The sequence below is a fragment of the Ziziphus jujuba genome, chromosome 10 (genome assembly GCF_031755915.1).
Source record: "Ziziphus jujuba cultivar Dongzao chromosome 10, ASM3175591v1".
Lineage (NCBI taxonomy): Eukaryota > Viridiplantae > Streptophyta > Magnoliopsida > Rosales > Rhamnaceae > Ziziphus > Ziziphus jujuba.
Genome location: NC_083388.1, coordinates 18270761 through 18292294, shown reverse-complemented (window position 1 = coordinate 18292294; position 21534 = coordinate 18270761). Strand labels below are relative to the sequence as shown.

At 35.4% G+C, this 21534-nt stretch overlaps 5 protein-coding genes and 1 non-coding gene across 14 annotated transcripts; 3 read left to right on the top strand and 3 right to left on the bottom strand.

The window, feature by feature from the left end:
• Positions 1–1963: 1963 nt before the first annotated feature.
• LOC107411535 (shewanella-like protein phosphatase 1) lies at positions 1964–6634 on the top strand. 7 transcript variants are annotated; one of them, XM_025071038.3, is made up of 11 exons: positions 1964–2382; positions 2971–3071; positions 3456–3569; positions 3816–4028; positions 4304–4439; positions 4558–4733; positions 4997–5085; positions 5243–5312; positions 5588–5694; positions 6267–6280; positions 6360–6634. In XM_025071038.3, exons 1-9 carry the CDS (start codon positions 2163–2165, stop codon positions 5672–5674), a joined length of 1206 nt encoding a protein of 401 aa, XP_024926806.3. In that variant the 5' UTR covers positions 1964–2162; the 3' UTR covers positions 5675–5694; positions 6267–6280; positions 6360–6634. The 7 variants fall into 7 exon arrangements, 6 of the variants coding, with proteins under 6 accessions (XP_024926806.3, XP_024926805.3, XP_015874623.3 ...); XR_003054901.3 differs by having other exon boundaries at positions 1965–2382; positions 6194–6280; XM_025071037.3 differs by having other exon boundaries at positions 1965–2382; positions 6256–6280.
• A 2322-nt stretch (positions 6635–8956) lies between these two features.
• LOC107411556 (uncharacterized) lies at positions 8957–13260 on the top strand. The gene is made up of 10 exons (XM_016019164.4): positions 8957–9424; positions 10629–10714; positions 10840–10906; positions 11338–11480; positions 11927–11975; positions 12105–12242; positions 12334–12414; positions 12500–12676; positions 12755–12841; positions 12944–13260. The coding sequence occupies exons 1-10, from the start codon at positions 9125–9127 to the stop codon at positions 13004–13006; spliced, it is 1191 nt and encodes a 396-aa protein (XP_015874650.2). The 5' UTR covers positions 8957–9124; the 3' UTR covers positions 13007–13260.
• Positions 13261–13361: 101 nt separating this feature from the next.
• On the bottom strand, positions 13362–14268 carry LOC107411557 (uncharacterized). Its single transcript, XM_048467833.2, has 2 exons — positions 14099–14268; positions 13362–13993 (listed from the first exon to the last, which is right to left on the bottom strand). The coding sequence occupies exons 1-2, from the start codon at positions 14136–14138 to the stop codon at positions 13470–13472; spliced, it is 564 nt and encodes a 187-aa protein (XP_048323790.1). The 5' UTR covers positions 14139–14268; the 3' UTR covers positions 13362–13469.
• Positions 14269–14324: 56 nt separating this feature from the next.
• TRNAG-GCC (transfer RNA glycine (anticodon GCC)) lies at positions 14325–14395 on the bottom strand. Its single transcript has one exon. It is a non-coding gene; the product is annotated as a tRNA-Gly (tRNA).
• On the top strand, positions 14380–17877 carry LOC107411541 (probable protein phosphatase 2C 1). 3 transcript variants are annotated; one of them, XR_001580879.4, is made up of 11 exons: positions 14380–14675; positions 15081–15132; positions 15288–15367; positions 15665–15746; positions 15909–15982; positions 16126–16205; positions 16306–16403; positions 17058–17181; positions 17270–17347; positions 17442–17490; positions 17571–17592. XR_001580879.4 is itself a non-coding variant. In XM_016019144.4 (11 exons), the coding sequence occupies exons 1-11, from the start codon at positions 14533–14535 to the stop codon at positions 17621–17623; spliced, it is 918 nt and encodes a 305-aa protein (XP_015874630.2). In that variant the 5' UTR covers positions 14383–14532; the 3' UTR covers positions 17624–17877. The 3 variants fall into 3 exon arrangements, 2 of the variants coding, with proteins under 2 accessions (XP_015874630.2, XP_060667721.1); XM_016019144.4 differs by having other exon boundaries at positions 14383–14675; positions 17265–17347; positions 17571–17877; XM_060811738.1 differs by lacking the exons at positions 14380–14675; positions 15081–15132; positions 15288–15367 and adding an exon at positions 15406–15481 and having other exon boundaries at positions 17265–17347; positions 17571–17877.
• A 393-nt stretch (positions 17878–18270) lies between these two features.
• Positions 18271–21179, bottom strand: LOC107411533 (uncharacterized). The gene is made up of 2 exons (XM_016019135.4): positions 20042–21179; positions 18271–19036 (listed from the first exon to the last, which is right to left on the bottom strand). The coding sequence occupies exons 1-2, from the start codon at positions 20813–20815 to the stop codon at positions 18821–18823; spliced, it is 990 nt and encodes a 329-aa protein (XP_015874621.1). The 5' UTR covers positions 20816–21179; the 3' UTR covers positions 18271–18820.
• Between the last annotated feature and the right edge of the window lie 355 nt (positions 21180–21534).

Below are 21534 nucleotides of genomic sequence, written 5' to 3'. Positions count from 1 at the left end.
TTCTTGTAAAAACAATTACCTGATGTACTTTTTTTTTTTTTTCTCTAAAAAGTGGATTTTTGTTCCTTGTTTGTTTAAACAAACATAAAAGGACTTGAGTTTTTTTTTTTTTTTTTTTTTTTTTCAAAACCAATGTGGAGTGGAATGGATGGTTACCCAAGTCATTTTTCATTGTTTTAAGGTTAAAATAGATAGTGAAGGGTAGAAAAAAAAATGATAGTAAATGAAGGAGTAGATATCATTAAGCTCATTCCAAAAGGAATATTAGGCCAAATTCCCCTTCATCTTATCCAGGGATATTTGCTTTGTCAGTTGCATTTCAGTTATTGATTTTTCTTTTTATTCGGCACTTTGATCTCTAAATTTTGATTTCTGGTGCATTTTGATTCTTAAATTATTTTAGATCTTTAAATTGTTTTAGATAATTGACATGTTTTCTTCTTGAATTGACCATTTTTCCCCACTTTAGTTTAGTCTTTATTTATTTATTTTTTTGTGCTTTAATCCTTGAAGTAGAATTTACTTTGAAATGTTGTCCTTAAAATGCCAAAATACAATGAGTTTAAGGATAGCCTACGCAAGCAAAATTCGATTTCAAAGATTTAAGTGTCCAAAAAAAAAAGTGTAAGGATCAAAATGCCAAAACATATGAAATTTAAGGAGGAAATAAATCAATTACCTATTATTTTTTATTACCATTGTATTAGTTTTGAGGTATACAGTATACTTGACGTGTAGGAATCTTATAGGATTGTTTGATTTTGTAATTTACTATTTAGAAAATTTCAAAACTGTTAAAAATTTGTATAAGAGTAATTTCAATGACCAAAATATATTAAAATCTGAAATGTAAGGATCAAAGTGCAAAAAAAAGAAAAAGAAAAAGGTTTAAGAAGCAAAATGCAAATCTGGACTTAGTTTAAGGAGTAATAGTGTTAAAAACCCTATTATCTTATGTAATTTTTTTTTTTTTTTCAAATTTTACAAACTGTCCAAAATCCTTTTTTATCTCATACGATTCAAACTCATACTTTTATTTTTCATAGGTATAGACAGGGATTTTCAACCACTAAAGCTATCAACTTGGTAAGTTTTTCTTTTTAATACTCAGAAATTTACAAAAATTTTAGCAAAAACTAAACATAAATTACGTAAGTTTTTGACAAAAGTAAGAACTATTGAACCGTAATTTACATAAATGGGCTTCTTGTTGATCCTTATACCATGACACGAACACATTATTGGGCCGGACTCACTTTTAAAACCTTGAGTTTTTCTTATATATAAATATTTCTGGGTCAACAACCTCGATGATAAATAAAACCGAGACAAATTTGGATTTATTTCTTTATCAACGCAGGAAAGTGGTTCTTTTTTGTTCACATTTTACTAAAGTTTATTTCTGTCTCCTGTGAGATTAAACTTTAAAATGATAACCACTTTTATAATTAGCTTTTATTTTATTTTTTATGAAGGAAAATCCTACGGCCTAGGCCCTAGCTAGAGTGCCAATTATGGCAACCCCATATCAATTTATAAAAGAGAAAAAAAAAAACAGATCATGCTATTTGGAATTACGCACAGATTAAAAAATAATAATATACATGTATGTGGTTGGTTGAGAACGTAACGATATATGAATAAGAATCATATTTAAGATAAAAGAATTATTCATGAAGAATACCAAAAAGCAACCTTATCGTAATCTAATATTGGATAGAGACGAAAATTCTAATTCATTTTTGTCAAATATAAAGTCACAAATTACTCCTAACTTCTGAGCATATTACTCGTATTCTCATCGAACTACTACAATTTACGCAACCCGTGATTGGACATGCACTCCTAGTCAAAACGGTGTCGTATACTCTCTGACAAACCTCCTGTCCAACTGTTCCTTGCTTTGGCCGTTTGACCCTAAAAGGAACCTAAAAAACAAAGACGTAAATTATAGAAAAAAAAAAAAAAGGAAAAAGGAAAAATGAAATGGACAAAACAAAAATATAGAGGTGGATATACCAAATGCTTGGCTGAGGGGCTTTCAGCTTTTCACTTTTTCATGGTCATCGACAAGTGTATGCGAGTGTTTTTCTTCTTCTTAATTTATTTTGGTTAAACCAGACCCAGATAAGAAAAAGAGGAAGATGAAGAGGCAATGATACATGTATGTCCAACAGTCCAAATCAATGGCTTCGCTCTGTCTGAATTCTCTGCCTCTGCCACCACCTTCCCAACCTCGCAAACTACTGGAAACTTCTTCTTCATCGTCTTCTTCTCTGACTGCTGGTATTGGTTATGGCAAAGGTGAAGCTTTGAAGCCCATAGTTGTCAGTGGAAACCCCCCAACTTTTGTTTCTGCTCCTGGTCGCCGAATTGTTGCCGGTTCGTTTATATTCGTCCTTATATTCTTTCTCTGCTTCCTTGTTTATTATTATATATATTTTTCTTGGGTTGTTCTAGTAAAATCAGCATTAAGCATGTTTTATATTTCCACTTGTCTGTTTGTTTCCCTTTTCTTTAATTTTTAATTTATCTGTTCCTGTTCCACTTGTAATGAGTTTTTAGCATTTGGGTAACTAATATTTTAGTAGTCTTAAGGTTTGGCATATTTCAGTCTTTTGCTTAATTTGTTAATCAAAGTGCAGAAAACTATGGTTTTTAGTTTGCATATCAGGATTTTTTTATTTTTTTGTTGTTGTTGTAGTCAATTTAAATGGTTGAAAAAACGACTCTAAAAGTACTTGTTGGTGACATGCTTTTATTGTTTCTTCCAAACTGGTAATGCTAAGTATCGATATTTATGTTACGGCCTTAAGCTATGCGTTAACTGGAATTCAATGTAAAGATGTTTCGTGAGAAACCCAAAACTGTTTTTATTTATTTATTTATTTATTTTTTGTTTGATGGTATATGTAGTCTTGTCAATCAATTGTTTACAAGTAAAACACCTATTGTATGACTTGTATGTAGTTGGGGATTTACATGGAGACCTTGAACAAACAAGATGTGCGCTTGAGATGGCTGGAGTCTTGAGTTCTGATGGTCAAGACATATGGACTGGTGGAGGAACGGTAATATCTTTCACTAATGTTGATGTCTTTCGCTATTTAAATTCAAAAAAGTTATATGCTACTTCATGGCAGCTTTTAGCTAAGCTTTTAAAATGTGAATCAAAGCTCATGGTTACCTTCTTGACTATCACTTGGGAGGGAAAAAAAAAGAAAAGAAAAAAAAAAGTTCTATTTTCAAGGAAAAGAAGAGAGATAGAAATACCTGCACATCTTCATGAAAACATAAAAGATTTCTAGAACATTATATTTTCTTCTTGTCTTCATATTCTTTTAACCCAAATTGTGAAGTCCTTTTCATTTATTTTTCCTTTTCCCTCATTGATTTCAAACTCCAAATATAGCTGTTATGTGTTTAATATTATTATCATTTTCTTTGTGGTCTAGGTATTGATTCAACTGGGTGATATACTTGATCGCGGTGAAGATGAAATAGCTATTTTGTCCTTGTTGAGGTCGTTGGATGCACAGGCCAAATCTCAAGGTGGAGCCGTTTTTCAGGTTTGTGCTGGCAAAATTGGAAAAATACGACGCTCTAGATGCTATGTCTTTGATGTCTGATTTTTTTGCATTTGAAGCACGTTATAGCCAATACAAATTTCTTGTTGATGGGCATTGCATATCAGAAACCCATTCTTCTTTTTTTCTTCCTGGAATATTTCTCAAATATAAATATCATTCCCTAAATTTGATAATTGAGTATTTTTATTCCAATATAATATTATAATGCTATTCTTCTTGATTCAGGTTAATGGAAATCATGAGACTATGAATGTGGAAGGGGATTTCAGATATGTGGAGCTGGGGGCATTTGATGAGTGTATTGATTTCCTGGAATACATGAATGACCATGGAGGTACCTGGGAAGAAGCTTTTGTTGATTGGATTGGTATCTCCGAAAGGTTGAAAGAAGATCGCAAAATATACCAGAATCCTTGGGGTCCCTTTAATTTAGTGAAGGTACTCAAATTCTTAGTTTCATCAATTATGTTATGGGCAGGTCTTGCATCCCATGAGCTTTTTTATGCCCAGGGCCCTTCTGGAGGCCTGAGGCCTGGGTGGTACAAGCAACCCATGATCCAGATTAGATGCTAACTGAGTTTGTTTTCTCTACTAATTTTTTTTTTTCCCCATATTATTTTGTATGAAGTATTTTATGTGAACACGTGGTTTTAAATTTTTGTTTCCATTTATTATATATCATTCCTGATTAAGTTTTTCAAACATTAGGACAGAGACAAAAGGGGGTTATTGCTAGATCAATTCTTCTAAGACCTGGTGGTCGTTTGGCATGTGAATTGGCACGGCATGCTGTTGTTCTCAAGGTTAATGATTGGGTCTTCTGTCACGGTGGCCTTCTTCCTCACCATGGTAAGAACATTCTAGTGTTACTTTTTGTATACTCATGCCATTGCCAATTTAAGCTTCTCCTTGAAGTTCTGTGTATTGTTATTTGAAATGCCTGATAGGAGGGTTGGTCATTCTGCAGTTGTATATGGCATTGAGAGGTTAAATCAGGAAGTATCTTTCTGGATGAGAGGTCTCAATGAGAGTGATGATGGTCCTCCCATCCCATTTATAGCTACCAGGGGCTATGATAGTGTGGTCTGGAATCGCTTATACTCGAGGGACGCTTCCGAGTTGGAGGATTATCAAGTTGACCAGGCAAGTATTAACTAATAACATTCTATTGTATTCCTTTTCTTAATTGGCAACTTTGATATGCAGGGTATAAATAATGAATATGAGAAAGCTTACTCTCTCTCAAGAAGTGGTGAATTTTCTTGGTGTCTGGCTATTTCAAATGGCCAGTTCAGATACTTGGTTGGATTAGCATTCTATTGATTATAGGAAAATCACTATCTCATAATCTTTCATACTTCTAATAAAATTCTTGAACTGTTTGGCTTTTGAAAAACAATTGTCAGATATATTCTATTCTGCAAGAGACGCTGCAAGCAGTTGGTGCTAGGGGAATGGTGGTTGGGCACACTCCTCAAACTACAGGAGTAAATTGGTATGAGGCCAAACTTTACTGTTAGGCTACTTCACAGGAGATAAAAATATTCCAACTTACCTTACGTTTGATAAATGAGTCAGGATCTTGTCTGGCATTGTGAGATTACATTTATAATCATAGAATCAATTGTTAAGCTATGGGTTATTTTCTGCAGTAAATATGATTGCAGCATATGGCGTATTGATGTGGGCATGTCGAGTGGAGTTCTTAATTCTAGACCAGAGGTAAATTGAACATTTCAGGCAGCTGAGTTTTTGTACAGATGAAGACCCAACTTGTAGAATGAGGTCTTTGACTTATAGGAAACAGTCTTACATATTCATCTTGGCATCTCAACAAAGATTAGGACCTCTGATTTTGCTTTGTTATTTTGTTTTGAAGATTACAGTTTGAATATGAACTTACTTGAAACCTATGATAACGCTTCCAGTCTATGTTTCCTCAATGTTTCCATAAGCATAAAAAAAGGTAATTGATTTACAATTTGGCTGTTTTCCAGGTGCTGGAAATACGTGACAATAATGCAAGAGTTATAAGGAGTAAAAGGAAAACATTTAGTGAACTTCAGGTTGTTGACTATACATGACAAGCAGCTAAATTAACATGGTATGACTAACAGGGAATCACTCATTTATTGATTATTGTTATCAGTTATACAATTTGGGCTTATTATATTAGAGGGATTAAGTTGATTTCGTATACTTTAAAATCTTAAACTCATGTCACGAAATACTGGGAACACTGCCTATTATTTCTAATCGAGGCATGATCAATGTGCATTACCTTGTGAAATTGGAAAATTACTCCAATGTGCACTACCTAGTGAAATCGGAAAATAACTCCCAATACTTTCTTCAATCTAGGCATTACTACATAAAGTTCTACTTATGTTTCAGTGTGAGCATTTTGTCTTGCATATTCCATTTCAAATTGGACTATGATAATTTCATCTGAGTAGCAGCAGTAACGCCAACAATATGGATTGGATTCTGTTGTATCTGAAGATCATTGGCTAGTGTTATATCATTTCAATTTATGAATTGTGTTGTCCATGAATAAATCATTTTCTTATTCCTTAAAGATGGGTTTATTCATGTTCAAACAGGAAAGTGGGCAACCAAAGACTTGAAAATGGACTTAAATTTGACTGTTTCGTTTTCCTTTTAGTGCATTTTCAGGAGATACATTACAGGTGGGATCCTTCAAAGTCTTATTTGTTTCGGTTTCATGTTGGATAATCTGACCAGGGCTATCATTGTTTGCACAAAAAGGAGTACCAAGTTCAAACTATTAAACTGCAGAAAGAGCAGGACTTGCATGGTTTTTCCATTTGTAAGCGCAGAGGAAACGGAAGCAACTGCAACATCATAGTCATGAAATGAAATCGTATTTGGTGGCATGTTTCAGAAATATCGAAAATTTCTTTCTACTCTGTAATATGGAATAATAAAAACATTGCTGCCATATTTTTTCATAATTCGGCCATATCATTTGTATTGTTGACTGAATAATATATACAATATATACTTTTTTTTTGGGCCGAAAACACTAAAGTTTCACTTGGGTCATGAAAAAGATACAAACTTGGATTATCAGAATGGGTGGGGCTGTATGCGTTTAACCGTAGGTAAGGCAGTAAAATCGTAATGAAAAAGGTAGTGGAAATGAAAATTTGCTCCCAACTCCAAGTGCAGCATAAAAATGGTACATAATCGACTCCAGAAAGTTTTCACTGCAAATAGAAAATAAAATAAAAAAGAAAGACAAATCTAAAGCTTATTTTTTGTAATCAAAATAATAATGAGAGACAGTATAGAAATCTGATTAATTGTCTGAGTTAATATTAATTTTTTTTTAAAAATAACAAAATAAATTCAAGGATATATATATATGTATAGAAAAATTATAAGATGCGAGTCAGTTTGCATACGGACAACATCTAAATCAATATTTTTTACTATATATATATACATAGTAAAAAATTAATATTTTTTATGGAGGCATAATCAACAGAAGGAATCTCTGACAACACAGAATTGCTTTCAGAAATTCAAAATCAGACAGATCACAAGACAGAAAGTCAAAATCAGACAGATCACGAGACTTTACTGTTCAATCACTATTCACAAGACCTCCTTTGCCTATTTAAAGGAGCCTCATTTCACTTCCAAATCAGAAGTTTTTTCCTGGAAGGTTTTTTCCTCCTGAAGCTAGAGAGAGTTTAGAGAGTTTCTGGCAGATTTCTCTTTTTTTCTCAATCTTCTTCTATCCCAAAAAACACTTCTGTAATCAATTTATTTATTTATTTATTCTGAGTGTTGAGTGCTTGTAACACTTTGGTTTTTTGTAATCAAGTAAGCATTCATATTTATCATATCATTCATTTATTTAATTATTTAAAGTATTTATTAATATATTGCTTGGCTGGTTCAACCGCCTCAATATTATTATTTTGTTTAATCATTTATTTTAATTATTTATTTTATTACATTTCATATCCTTGGCTGGCCTTGCCGCCTCTATCCTTTATCTTTTGTCATTTTCATTTCCTTCCGCATAATTCTTCATACACTGTCTTATCCATATCTGTTTTTCATATATAACACTCTGTGTCTGTCCCCTTTTTTACTTTAAATAATTAAATAAATGAATGATATAATAAATATGAATGCTTACTTGATTACGAAGAACCAAAGTGTTACAAGCACTCAACACTCAGAATAAATAAATAAATAAATTGATTACAGAAGTGTTTTTTGGGATAGAAGAAGATTGAGAAAAGAGGAGAAATCTGCTAGAAACTCTCTAAACTCTCTCTAGCTTCAGGAGGAAAAAACCTTCCAGGAAAAAACTTCTGATTTGGAAGTGAAACGAGGCTCCTTTAAATAGGCAAAGGAGGTCTTGTGAATAGTTTATTGAACAGTGATTGAACAGTGTCCTGTCGGTGAATAGTTGATTGAACAGTGATCTGCTTTCGGCTTTTTTTACTGTTCATGAATAGTGATTGAACAGTAAAGTCTCGTGATCTGTCTGATTTCTGAAAGTAACTCTGTACTGTCAGAAATGATTTCTGTTGATTATGATTTAGTCAGATCCTAAATCATATGGATCTTAACTGTCTTGGTAGTTGGCCCATCTTGTGGATGATCCAAAGAGGTCCTTTGATTTAGATGATTCTGCTATAGGTTGACTAGAGGCTTCATCAGATGTCTCTGAGTCGTCTGATAGTTGATCAACTTCTTCAATTAATTTTTGGATGTGAGCAAGCATTTCTTTCTTTGATCTGGTTGATTTGCTGGAATTTTGACTAGATGATGATTTGATTACTTTGGGAGGAGAAATGGAAAATTCATCCATGACCATTTTATGAGTTCGGTCTGAATTCCATTTGTCCCACCATTTAACTGAATGGATTCGATGTATGATATCTTATTCTCGAGAATATTGCCATTTAAATATCCAAGAGATTTTATATTTAGACATAAAAATTAATTCAACGGGAAATCCATTTTCTTTATAAGTGATTTGATATTTTTTAGAAAAATGATTGATTAGGTTTTGCAGGACCATTATCACACCACACTGGAAGAACCAGTTGGGAAAATTTCTTTGAAATTTAGAATCCCAATATATATATATATATATATATATATATACAAAACCCACTTTCTATCCATTTTGACTTACAATACATTCTCACTTTAGCGAGTAAAATAAAATTAATTAATAGCACAGGCAAAGATAAAAAAGTATCCTTAATTTCTTGATGCTCGTTCCAAGTTCGAAGTACCATTTGTATAAATAAAAATCCCCTTCGTTACGTCTACTTAATTTTAGTTTAAATTAATAATAATAATAATAATAATAATAACAAGAAAAGGGGGAAAAGGAGGCAAAAACAGGTAGTTGGCCGGTTATCCTTGGCTTTCATGTCCATCTTCAACGTCTTACCTTCGTAAACTCCGCCAACCTAAACACCCTCACAGTCTCTCTGCCCATTTTCTCAATTAAAAGAAGCTTCCATTGCACACATTGTATGCACCAGCTACTCCACCATTATCGCCCTCTTATCCTGCGCACTCTCTCCCTCTCGGTTTCTCTAGCCACCATGAGCTCCTCTCTCGCCATTTCCGTTCCTCTCACTGTTCCCCACTCCTCCAAGACCGCCAATTCGTCATCATTTTTGGGTTTCAGGAATGGAATTCGAAGCTTTGGTGCTGGAAACCTTGCTCGATCTAGGGTTTTCATGAGCGCTTCGGTTGGATCGCAGACTGTGGTTAATGATGCCTTGTTTTCTGATTACAAACCTAGCCTTGCTTTCCTGTTCCCTGGTCAAGTAAGTTGCTGAAGCGCCATTTTAATTTTAGTTTAGCTGAAGCATATGTGTATGCGCATAAATAGTTTTGCTTATCGATTTAGAACAATTGTGAATGTGTGAGTGATTTTAAATTTCCTTTTTCTATGTGAAAAAAAAAGAGTGAATTATTTGCTTAAAAAATATTCCAAATTTATAATTGTTGTGATTGTCAATTTGATGGGGAATGGTTTTATCTCTTATTTACCACCGAGATTCGGGATTTTAATATATATTGAACTTTGAGGCTTTGGATAGTGAGATGTGCAATTATGGTTTCTAATTGCTGTGCCAAAATTGGGGGTAAGAAATTGTTATTTTGAGATCAAGCTAGCGCCACGGGTCAGGCACATTCTGATATCCTGCGAGAAGTAACTCTACCTTACCTTTTGTAGCTTCATGAGATTTGCATTTATACATTGGTATTATTAGAGAATGAAATGATGGCATTGTTCTCATGATTTATTACTGTAAAGGATCGTTTTGATTGCCTTCAAGAAATGGCACAGAAAATGGTAAAAAGTTTCAATCTGGAAAGAAGTTACTAAGTTGCTGTTTCCTTCCTGCTGTAGAACTTATTTGAATGGTTGGCTGTATGGAACATAATGAGAAATTAATACCCTTGTCTATTATGCAAGTGAAAATAATTTCCTATCGTTGGAAATGGTTTGATACTGGAGGAGTAATCTGCCCTGTAAAGTAAAACTATGGAATGGAGTATCAGAACATTTAGTCTACTCATCAATGATTATCCTCGTTCTAGATCATGGAATAGCTTGTAGCTTTGCTTCTGGACTTTTGACCTAATATGAGATACGTAGAGAAATAAATGCTAAATTCCTTTTCCATTACACTGATTGATTCTAGTTTACTTGTCAATACCAATCTGACTCTCAAAAAATACTTCTGCAATGGTGCTAAAATATAAGTCTGGATTGAGCTTTTGTTTTATTATCCTTAGTTATTGGAGATCCCATTTCTGTACCAACTCAAGATATGCTTATTGGGCTCTATGTATTAACGAGCGGGAATCGCAGAGGTATTTGTGCATATAGGTATAATCCATGGAATCACAGAAATTATCAAAATGGAAGAACTGAAGATAATAAGTATACAAAAGAAAAAGAACCCCTTTTTTGTAATTCCAATGATGCAATTGGTGCTTATCGGTATTTTCATACATCAGGGTGCACAAGCAGTTGGAATGGGAAAGGAGGCTCAAACTTTTCCTGTTGCTGCTGATTTGTACAAGAAAGCAAATGACATTTTAGGGTAGGTTTTGTACATTACTCATTATATCATATCTTTTAAATTTGAGATAAAACGTGGTCAACTGTGTTTGGCTCATAAAGTACTATTTTCTTTTACAAGTTATATCATGTCTCTGTTATGTGCAGGTTTGATCTTCTAGATGTTTGCATCAATGGACCAAAAGAGAAGCTAGATTCAACTGTTATAAGCCAGGTACCATAGTGATTATGTTGCAATTTTTTTCTGTGATTCAGACTGTTTATGGTTATCATCTTAAATACTTAATCAATTGGCCTTTTAGCAGGTAGAAAGGTGCTTCCAGGATCATTTTGGGAGGCCTTTGATTCTACAACATGATTTTTACCTACCCTTTTTCTATTATAAAAAAAGAAAGTAATAATAGCATCTGTCTTTAGATAAAAAAAGCCTCCTTCATGTCTGTCTATTGTTCTCCTGTTCTGTTATCGTGGACACCTTGTTGAGTATTTTCTTCTTTTTGAACTATCTTCTTGAGGGTGGAAAGCACTGTCTTCTTTAGGGTAGAAAGCAGCACTGTACTTCTAAAAATTTAGATGAATAGTTATTCTATCATATTTGTTCCCATTGATTGTCATTGTTTAGCTTCTAATTCAGTATCTTTGCAGCCAGCTATATATGTAACAAGTCTTGCTGCTGTAGAGTTACTTCGTGCACAAGATGGAGGTCAGCAGATCATTGATTCTGTCGATGTGACGTGTGGTCTGAGCTTGGGAGAATATACTGCTCTAGCATTTGCTGGTGCTTTTAGGTGAGTTGTCCAACTAGAGTATGCTGTAGTTGCAACTATATCACTTCTTTGTATTAAAGTGACAGTTACTTTTTTATTTCAAAAAAAAAAGAAAAAAAAAGAAAAAAAAAAAGTGAGTTTATGAAATTACATAAAGCAATATGAGCAAGTGAATTCAAGGGTAAAAAATTTGCTTTGTTCCAATGGCAAATAATTCCATCTAATGTAATCTATGCCCCATAGAAGTGATACTGCATGATTTAAACCATAAAATTGTTGCCCTTCCTAGTTTCTATGTTGAAGATTCATTAATATTCATTGTTTATTTGGTGCTTGGTTTAGGATAGTTAATGCACTGACTTAATGCATGTAATGAAATTATTTGTTTAATGTTGCATTGATATGAATACATTCATGGTTCTTGTGGTAATGTTTTTGTTGTTCTTGATTGTTGTTCCATATTGGAGTTTTGAGGATGGGCTCAAGCTTGTCAAACTACGGGGAGAAGCCATGCAGGTAACTCAATAGTAGTCTAAACTCCATCTTCTGGTATGCATGAGTTTGTAATTTATTTTACAATAACAATATTTGGATTTTTTTTATATATTTTTTTTTATTTTTTTGGGTGTTTTCCACATCCTCAAGGAAGCTGCTGATGCTGCTAAAAGTGCGATGGTTAGTGTCATAGGATTGGATTCAGACAAGGTCCAACAGTTGTGTGATGCAGCCAATCATGAAGTTGACAATGATAACAAAGTTCAGATTGCAAATTACCTATGCACTGTAAGTTTTTCAGATCCATCATTTAACAACCCTAATTGCATGAATTCTTGTCAATCATGCATCTTATTTGACCATAATATTTACTGCTTAGGGAAATTATGCTGTATCTGGAGGTTTAAAGGGAGTGGAAGCAGTAGAAGCCAAGGCAAAATCATTTAAAGCTCGAATGACGGTACTGGTCTTTCTACCATAACTTGTATCTTATTCTTACTTCCATTTACATGTCAAGAGCCCCACTACTCTTCCCTGTTGCTCAGGTGCGTCTAGCTGTTGCTGGTGCTTTCCATACTAGTTTTATGGAACCAGCTGTATCACGATTGGAAGCTGCATTGGCAGCAACTCAGATTAAAACACCAAGAATACCAGTTATCTCCAATGTGGATGCACTGCCACATGCAGATCCTGACACAATTAGGAAGATCCTTGCACGTCAGGTTAGGAACACACAGCGTTTACCTCCCTCCCCATTATGATACAGGTATATTGATTTAGATCTAACCAAAATATCACAGGTGACTTCTCCTGTTCAATGGGAAACAACAATCAACACTCTTCTATCCAAGGGGCTGAAAAAGAGCTACGAATTGGGACCGGGAAAGGTAAAAAAAAGAATTTAGACTAAAAAAACTTGGGACTTATTTATATAGTCAATCTTTCATCTCCACTGACCTAACTTCGTTCTTATTTCAATGGTTGATCAGGTTATAGCTGGCATTGTTAAGAGAATTAACAGAGGTGCAGATATTGAGAATGTTGGTGCTTGAGAGATAATTTTTTCAATGGCATACCAATCAATCTCCATGGCTAGAATCTCGAAGTGTCGGCAGATTATTATAATGGGCGGAGAATCCTTGTTTTGACCAAATCACGATAGACATTTTTGGGTAGTTAGCATAGTTTTAAAGAATTTTTCAGTGGTTTAATAAAGTTAAACAAACATAAATTCGAAAATAAGACTATCCAGGGATTGATGTAGTGTACCAATTGGTTATAACGTTGTTTTCTTTTTTTTGTTGTATTTGTTGGTTAAAGTTTTTAGAGAAAGAGGCTAAATGCATTGCGTCTTTGAGGAAATTTGACAAACAAATTATGAATAGAAAACAAAGGTAATTCTCACTGTTCATCCAAAAGAAGTAACTCTCCCAAAAAAATATATTCATATATAAATTTCAAGCAAAGAAAACAGAGGAATTCAATCCCAAATCCATTGGAAAAATTGCTTTAAGCTTACGGTGGCTGCCTCAATCTTCGAAGCTGATCGATCCAGCGTTCCTCAGGTATTCGGTCTACCCAATCTGGAGCCAAACCGCTGAAAGAAATCCCACGCATGGCCTCCATTACTCTCGTCGCATTCTCCGGCGTCAACGGCGCATTCCTCCGATTCTCGTCCTCCCTAAAAGCTCTCATAATCGCCGAATCAGGCGTTATTACAATCCTCGCATCGTCTTCTTCCTCCTCTTCTTCATCTTCGCTACCGCTTTTGTTGCGATCCGAGTCGTTGTTGTGCAGACTTAGGGACGACATTCCATTCTCCGCTTGGCTCGCGTAGTAGTGATCGTTTGACAGCCGCTCCGACTGAAATTCAGCCGCTTCGCCGTTTCCGTTTTCGCGGCGATTCTCGTTGTCCGATTCGTTGTTCCGTTCGGAATCTTCATCGTCATCGTCGTCGTCGATGGCGGAGATTGGCTGGTAGTATTCCGGCGCATCTTCGTCTTCGATGTTCGTGTCGGAATCGCTTCCGTTGACGTGATCTGCAATGGCACACATTCGTACAAATGTTGAGCGAGCGGAGAGATAAGAGGCGATTGAAGTTGTAAAAGGAATATATATATATATATATATAAGGAATATTTAACCTTGAAGAATATCAGCTGGAGTGATTGGCATGGCGTTCATCGTTGCAGATCCCGAGAGGTCCACAGAGACAATCTGAGTATCCTGACGAATATGCCACTCAAAAAGTTTGGGAGCACAGTGTAAAAGAAGGGAAACGAAAGGGCTTAGAGATAAATTGAGAAGGAAAACGAAATATTACAAAAAAAAAAAAAAAAAAAAAAAAAAAAAAGTGAAAGGAAAAACAAATGCACCAGCCGGGAATCGAACCCGGGTCTGTACCGTGGCAGGGTACTATTCTACCACTAGACCACTGGTGCTTGTTTAAAAACTGTTTAAAGTCTTTTTTATTTAAACGGATTTTCAAGCCATTTCCTAACATCACCCACTTTCGTCCACATATTCAAGCCCAAAGGTACTAGCCACTGACTGTGAAGGAAGGAGTGGAAGCGGGAATATGGCGGTTCCCATATTCAGAGCTTTAATTCCCAAGTCCCATCCACACTTCCACTACTTGTTTCCTACTTCATCAGGTGTCGATAAAAATTCGAAGAAGAAAAAGTGTCTTTTCTGTGCTCCATCACAACTCAACCCACTTCGGTGAGCTATTCGTCAATTACTACCAAGTTTCGTTTCATCAACTTACTCTTATGAATCTGTGATTGGGATTCTTTATTTGTTTTGAAAATGTAAAGGGTCTTTTTTTTTTTTTTTTTTTCTATATATATATATATATATATACACTCCTTTATTTTTTCTTGGTTAAGTTATTACCAAGGGACTTGGTCCTTTTAGGCCAGCATTCGATTCATTAGCGTTCAGAGAACTGGGTTTCTTGTGGGATTTGATTATAGTAAGAATAATGTAGTCAAGTATTTTGGTTTTGTAGAAAAATTTTCTATGCCATATTTATAGCCAATTTGATTGTAGATTCTGGAAAAAATAGGAAACAGCTTTGTCTAAGCTAAAACAATGTATAGTTTATGTATTCTGTGGCGGGTGTAGGTCGGAGGTTTCAATTTCTGTTGGAGTGCATCTTATTCCGCATCCGAAAAAGGTATTACCGACTTAGTTAACTCCTCTTTCTTCTTCGTGCTTTTTGTTCCACACCTTGTTTCTTTCTCATCTCTGCTAAAAAATGGGGTTCAGTAAACCAAGTTGATTTTGTTCTTTTATTATACATTTTTCAAACTTTTGGTTTTCCATAAAAAGGTTGACACTGGCGGGGAAGATGCTTTCTTTGTGAGCAAACGCAAGGGTGGAGTTATTGCTGTGGCTGATGGTGTCTCTGGGTATGGACTGACTTTTTGGTTTTATGTATAATGATTTATAAACTCTTCAAAGGGAATTTAGCCAAATGGGATCAAACTGAGAAGAGAAATTGGAATGAACTATGCACCTTGGAGGTAGTTTATTCGCAAAAATGTTACCAAATGACATTATCTGAGTAACATTTTGTTCTAATAAATTGGAAATTGGATCAAGACTTTTATTGATGCATAAGTTAGTTGTTAACAATGATGCCCGGAATTCTTGAATTCTTGAATTTTCAAGTTTTGTTTTTTTGTCTTCTTTTTCATGTTTTATAGTTGGGCTGAAAAGGATGTGGATCCTGCATTGTTCCCTCAGGAATTGATGGCTAATTTTTATTACTTACTCGAAGAACAGGAGGTAGTATTTTCTAATGATATATAAACTATGCAGTGTTTCATGTTTGGCAAGCTGCAGTTGCATCTATTTAAAGATCTAAAAGAGTATTGCACTGTGAACAATTATCTGTTTGGTGGATTTATTGATTTTGACTGCCAAATCCAATGAATGTCACATGCTTAGGAGCTCAACAACGATCCTCAGATTCTCATTGGTAAAGCTCATGCTGCTACCTCATCTATAGGTTCTGCTACAGTGTGAGTAAGCATTTCCATACGATTGCCTTCCCATAGCTTAGCTGTCTAGGTTATGAAGAGGACCCATGCTCAATTTTACACAATGAGCACGTTTTCACTTTTAACTTTGTTCATATACTGAAGCTTTGCACTCGTCTGAGCAGTATTCTTGCCATGCTGGAGAGGAATGGGATTTTGAAGATTGCCAATGTCGGTGATTGTGGTTTACGAGTTATCCGTGAAGGTAATGCTCAATGCTCTGTGTCAGACCTAGTCCTAATCTTACCAGTGCTCTTTTCAATTTTCTTTCTGACTTAATGATAAGGTTTTGTCACAAATGATAGGTAGAACAGTTTTTTCTACATCTCCACAAGAACATTCTTTTGACTGTCCGTACCAACTTAGCTCAGAGATTGTTGGCCAAACATACCTTGATGCAATGGTATGGTGATCCATATACCTAACATTTTTATACGTGGCAATTACACTATAAAACTTTCATGTCATAATCTGTGTCAGGTAATTGGAGCATGCGGAAATACCCTACTTGGGTTGCATGCGGCCTCATTAACTGCTTTACATATTTAATGAGTCTCATTTCAAAATTTATGGAGAAACACTTGAGGGTGTTTAATCATTCCATGTGTTCAGTCACTCTGACCCAAAATTTTGTTCTTTTCTCTGTATTTACTGGAAGTATCTGTGAGGTGTATTGCTTCCATAATTGTCAATTGTATTGTAAAATCAGTAGTATATTTAAAATATTAGTGATGACGTAAACCAATTTCTGTCTAAGTTCTTCCTAGGAAGTAGGACTCAGCAGTTTTGAAAAATATAAAAATGTCGGACTTAGATGTCATGGATTGATTTAGGGGCCATTTATTTGATTTCAACTGTCTTGACCATTTTAATCTATATGCAACGAGAAGTGAAAATACATTATGAGAAGTTAAATGGTAGATATAGCTGGTGGAAAGAGACTTTTTAGTCATACTACCACCATTGCCTAATGTCTGAACCCTTCTTTTTTGCAAGGCTTGGCAGATATGACAGTTCTTAGTTATCTTGATTTGGAGCTAATCTTCTCAAAGTACAGGTTAGCAGCGTGGAGTTAATGGAAGGAGACACCATAATAATGGGCTCGGATGGGCTTTTTGATAATGTCTTTGACAATGAAATTGTTTCAATAATAGCCCGATACAAGGATGTTGATGAGGCTGGTATGTCTCTCTTGAATAAAATTCTTCTGTTAAGGTATTAGTAACTAAGACACATTCTTAACCAAGACTTTATTTAATGCTAGCAAAGGCATTAGCTAACTTGGCAAGCACACATTCGATGGATTTGAATTTTGACTCTCCATATGCATTGGAAGCCAGATCCAAGGTAATAACATTTGTGAAAAATAACTTAATAGTTGATAATTGTTTCTTACCAATGAATAGAAGATGTTTATAATCTGGTCTTGATTTCTCTTCAGGGTTTTGACGTGCCAAAATGGAAGAAAGTTCTTGGGAAGAAACTCACAGGCATGCTTACATAATAGCTACTGTGATAACATTATCTTATCATTTATTCCATCACTGATATTGAGTTTTATGTTGCACAGGTGGAAAGCCCGATGATATTACTGTGATTGTCGGTCAGGTAGTAAGCTCTTGAACATCTTGGTCCTTTAGAGGAGTTTTCAGATGAAAAAGATATTATATATATATATATATATATTAAATGCAGGCATCACCACCAGAAGCTGTCATACAGCTTAAGATTATTTTTTGGACAATGTGAAAAAATAATAATAGTAATAAAAGTTGTTCTTCATAACTGTATTCTAAATAGGTTGAGGTCCTTGGCATGTCGACCAGCACTGAAAATTTTCATGTACCTAATCAATTATGACACTGTTTATTTGTATATTTGTCTTCCCATTTTCTAGAGCTTGCAAAAAGACCGAATCAAGAAGGTAGAATTTGTACTCGGGATTCAAAGAATCCATGTATCCATATCTTGCTGATCCCTTAACGAACAACGGAACATAACTCTTTAAGAATTTGTCACCAAAATTACCCTTGGAGAAGCTATGATGATAAACCAGCCTGATCCCTTTTCAATCGCTGAAAAACACGTCTTACTCCCGAAGTGGTACTTGGAAGCAAGTTATGTACAATGCAACCATGCAAGTTAGCCAGTTTATCTATTTGCATCTTTCTTTCTGTTCTTCATAGAAGAAATCGTCGACGGCAATAACAACTTCTCAAACTGGCATAAAACATATGCATGAATAGGTAACGGTAAGAAAACTGCAAATCTCTAATCAAAAGAAATTGGCATTCAATGTGGCAAAAGTCTTTGGAATATGTAAAATTGTAACTTAAAATGTTTTCCAGTGAATTTGACAGTTCCAGGCATCTTCGTACACAACATAGAGGATAAAATAGCGACTAGATTATCCAAGCATCTCAATCTAAACGATCTATTGAGATACAACAATGAGAAAACTAGAACCAGCCAAATTACAGGCAAATAACAAATACAAAACTGACCAAAAATTGAATCCCACAATTACTATCAAGGATAATAAATGTAATACTGAAAAGATAAATGATATTAGAACTGACACTGAAGGGAAAAAAGAAGAGATGGGTAAAACTAAAAAACAAATGTGTACAACACAAATAAATTTGGCCCTCAACCTTTTATCTGACAAAAACCGCCTGCTTAAATAGACTGTGGTCTTGAATGAAGATTGTTAATTTCTCTTCATCCCTCGTCACTCGTGTGAGAAACTTGTAAACGTCCAAGTATACAGAAGTATCTGTAATGCAACACCGCAGAATGCCATTTTTCTTCAAATGTTCTTCAGGTTACAGTACCACTATTACTGCCATCATTGACATTTTGAAAGAAGATTTTTGCAGCTTCATATGTCGACCAGCAGATTGCCGCAGCAGGTGCATGAAAAAGCATCCTTGGCATCCATCCCCTCATTAGCCCCCTGTAACCATCTTTTTTCAATATTGTTTGAATTACGTCTCTGATTGAACCACTTTTAAATCTGTCACAACCGCAAACTCCCTGTATAGCTAGTTGATATTAGAACAATACAAATAATTATCAAAGATTTTACTTCGACAAAACTTATCACTTAGTTCACCCAACATTTAGGTGATGTGCTCATATTTAATTTGTTGAGAGGTGTTTCAGTGGATTTTCCTATTTAGCATGTCATATATCATGCTCAGATTGTCTTTATTATAGGACTTCGCCTACTTGCTCTAACTTTTCACTGTTTTCTTGTTGAAAAACTAACAAGCTGTTTCAGTATCTGGGCTTCCAAAATTTTTCATTTCCAGTTTCACAGCTCAATAAAATCTCTCACGATACATTGTTAGAATATGCATATACCAAAGAATGCACCTACATCTACTTGCAATCATTCATTTTATTCTAATGCATTCTCCATAATCACAGTTTTAAATTATGAAAAGTACAGAATCACATAACACGCAGAACATTAGAGACAATTCATTGAATTAATCGAAATCAGTTTTTTCATATACATATATACAACTACCTATTGAAGAGCGGGTGGCTCCTGTCTCATTCACAGTAAAGAATTTAAAGTTGTACTTGGACAGTTTCTTTTTTTCTTGGACATGGCATTCCAAAAATAAAGTTAAAAATAAATAAATAAATAAATTTCCAATGTAATGGTGCAAAGGTTTTATAAAAGAAAAAAAAAAAAAACAAAGGCCCTTCTCTTGTGTTTGTTAAAGCTGGAAGACTCTAAAAGCCACATTGCAAAAGATCAGTCTTTGCTTCCTTGAGTCCTAAGGTAGAAGCCAAGAGTTTCCGTATTATGATTTTTTTTTTTTAATTTTTTATTTTTTCCCAAAAACAAACTCAAAAAGCAGCAAGAATGATTTCCTAAAAAGAATCTAAACTATTTCCTGAAAGCTAATCTTCAAAATCTTATTTTGAAGACTTAAGTCACACAGATACAGGTTCTAAAACTCTTAAGAGATAACCAAAATAATCACCACCAAAGCCAAAGCATACAGAACAGATAAGCGACGATACCTGACACTGCAATTGGGTTTTGACCACATCGAGTGGTGTTGTTACTACAGCAGCCAAAGCCCCAGCACCAGCACCAGCAGTGGCATGAACAACCAAACTCTCGTCGTCGGCAATCTCCGGAGAGACCTCCGACAACCCTCTCTTCGCCGCCTCATACGCTGTGAATTGCACAGCGGTAAACGGCGCATTCATCAGCACCGTCGTCCTGTACGACGCGTAGAATGCTCGAAACCCTTCTTCCCTCAAAACCTTCCTCACACAATCCCGAACCCCCTTGTACGTACCGTTCCCCAATTGCAACCTCTGCTTCACCATGTCCATCGGCGTGAACACGGCGTCGCTAGAGACGGTGGCGAAAACCCCGGAGATGGCGTGGGCGGCCGAATTGTTGGGGTTCCCACCGGAGAAAAACTTCTTGCAAATCTCGTACACCGAGAAATACACGGCGTGGGCAGGCCCGGCGCCTAGGCCCATTGCGCCAATGCCGCGGTAGAGCGCGCTTGGGCCGTCGGACTTCAAGATGGAGGTGAAGGCTTGACGAACACCGACCGATTTAATCGGGCATGAACCCAGAGCTTGCATGTGGGTCTTAACGGTGTCGACTGGGAACATAGCCATGTGCTCCACCGAGCCAGCGATTGAGCCAGCGACCATGAACTGCCAGAAGTGGAGGCCGTCGTGGGCCGAGACGGTGAATTCTGGGTGGTAATCCGGTGGCTGTGGGACCGGTCTGAAGTCTGGATTTTGGAATTTGGGTGTGGCATCCGTGGCCATGGAGATTGAGGACTGGGGGTGGTGAGAGACGGTGGTGGTTGGGAACTACCAAGTCTTCCAAAAATTTGGGAATTTGAGGTGGGTTTGGGGCTGAATTTATGTTGAAGTTGAAAAAATTAGGGCTTTGGAATGGTTTTTGGATTGAACTGAGATTGGCTATAGCCATAAACAGCTATCTATGTAGAAAAAAAAAAAATAGAGTTGCATCTTCCTCTAGCAATTATGGCAGGGAGTTGAGAAGAAGATATACAAGTCTTAAATCTCTACAAGGAGACAAAAAATTGGAAAAAAATTTGGATTTGATTCGTTGTTTTGACTAGTATTAGGGTTCCACGAATTAGGGATTTAGGGTTTTATTATTATTATTAATTTATTTATTGGTAAAAGATATTAATGAAGACTTTTTTTTGTTTTATTCTTAAAAAACCAAAGACTTTATATGTTTTTATTTCTGTTTAATTTTTTGTTTTTTCTTCCTTTTATCATTTTATGTCAAGTAATCAAAATATTTTTGCTAATTGCCCTTTTTTTTTGGCCTTTTTTGGTTGCCTTAAAAGTTTTCCACCATGCATTTTTGGGGGAGAAATTATGTCAAGTCCATTTTGAAGTTAAAAAAAAAAAAAAAATCGAAAAGACAGGAATATCCAGTATATTTAATTTTATTTATCCAGATTATGATTTAGACCTGTATCCCAATTTGTCATTTTCTTTTGCTCACC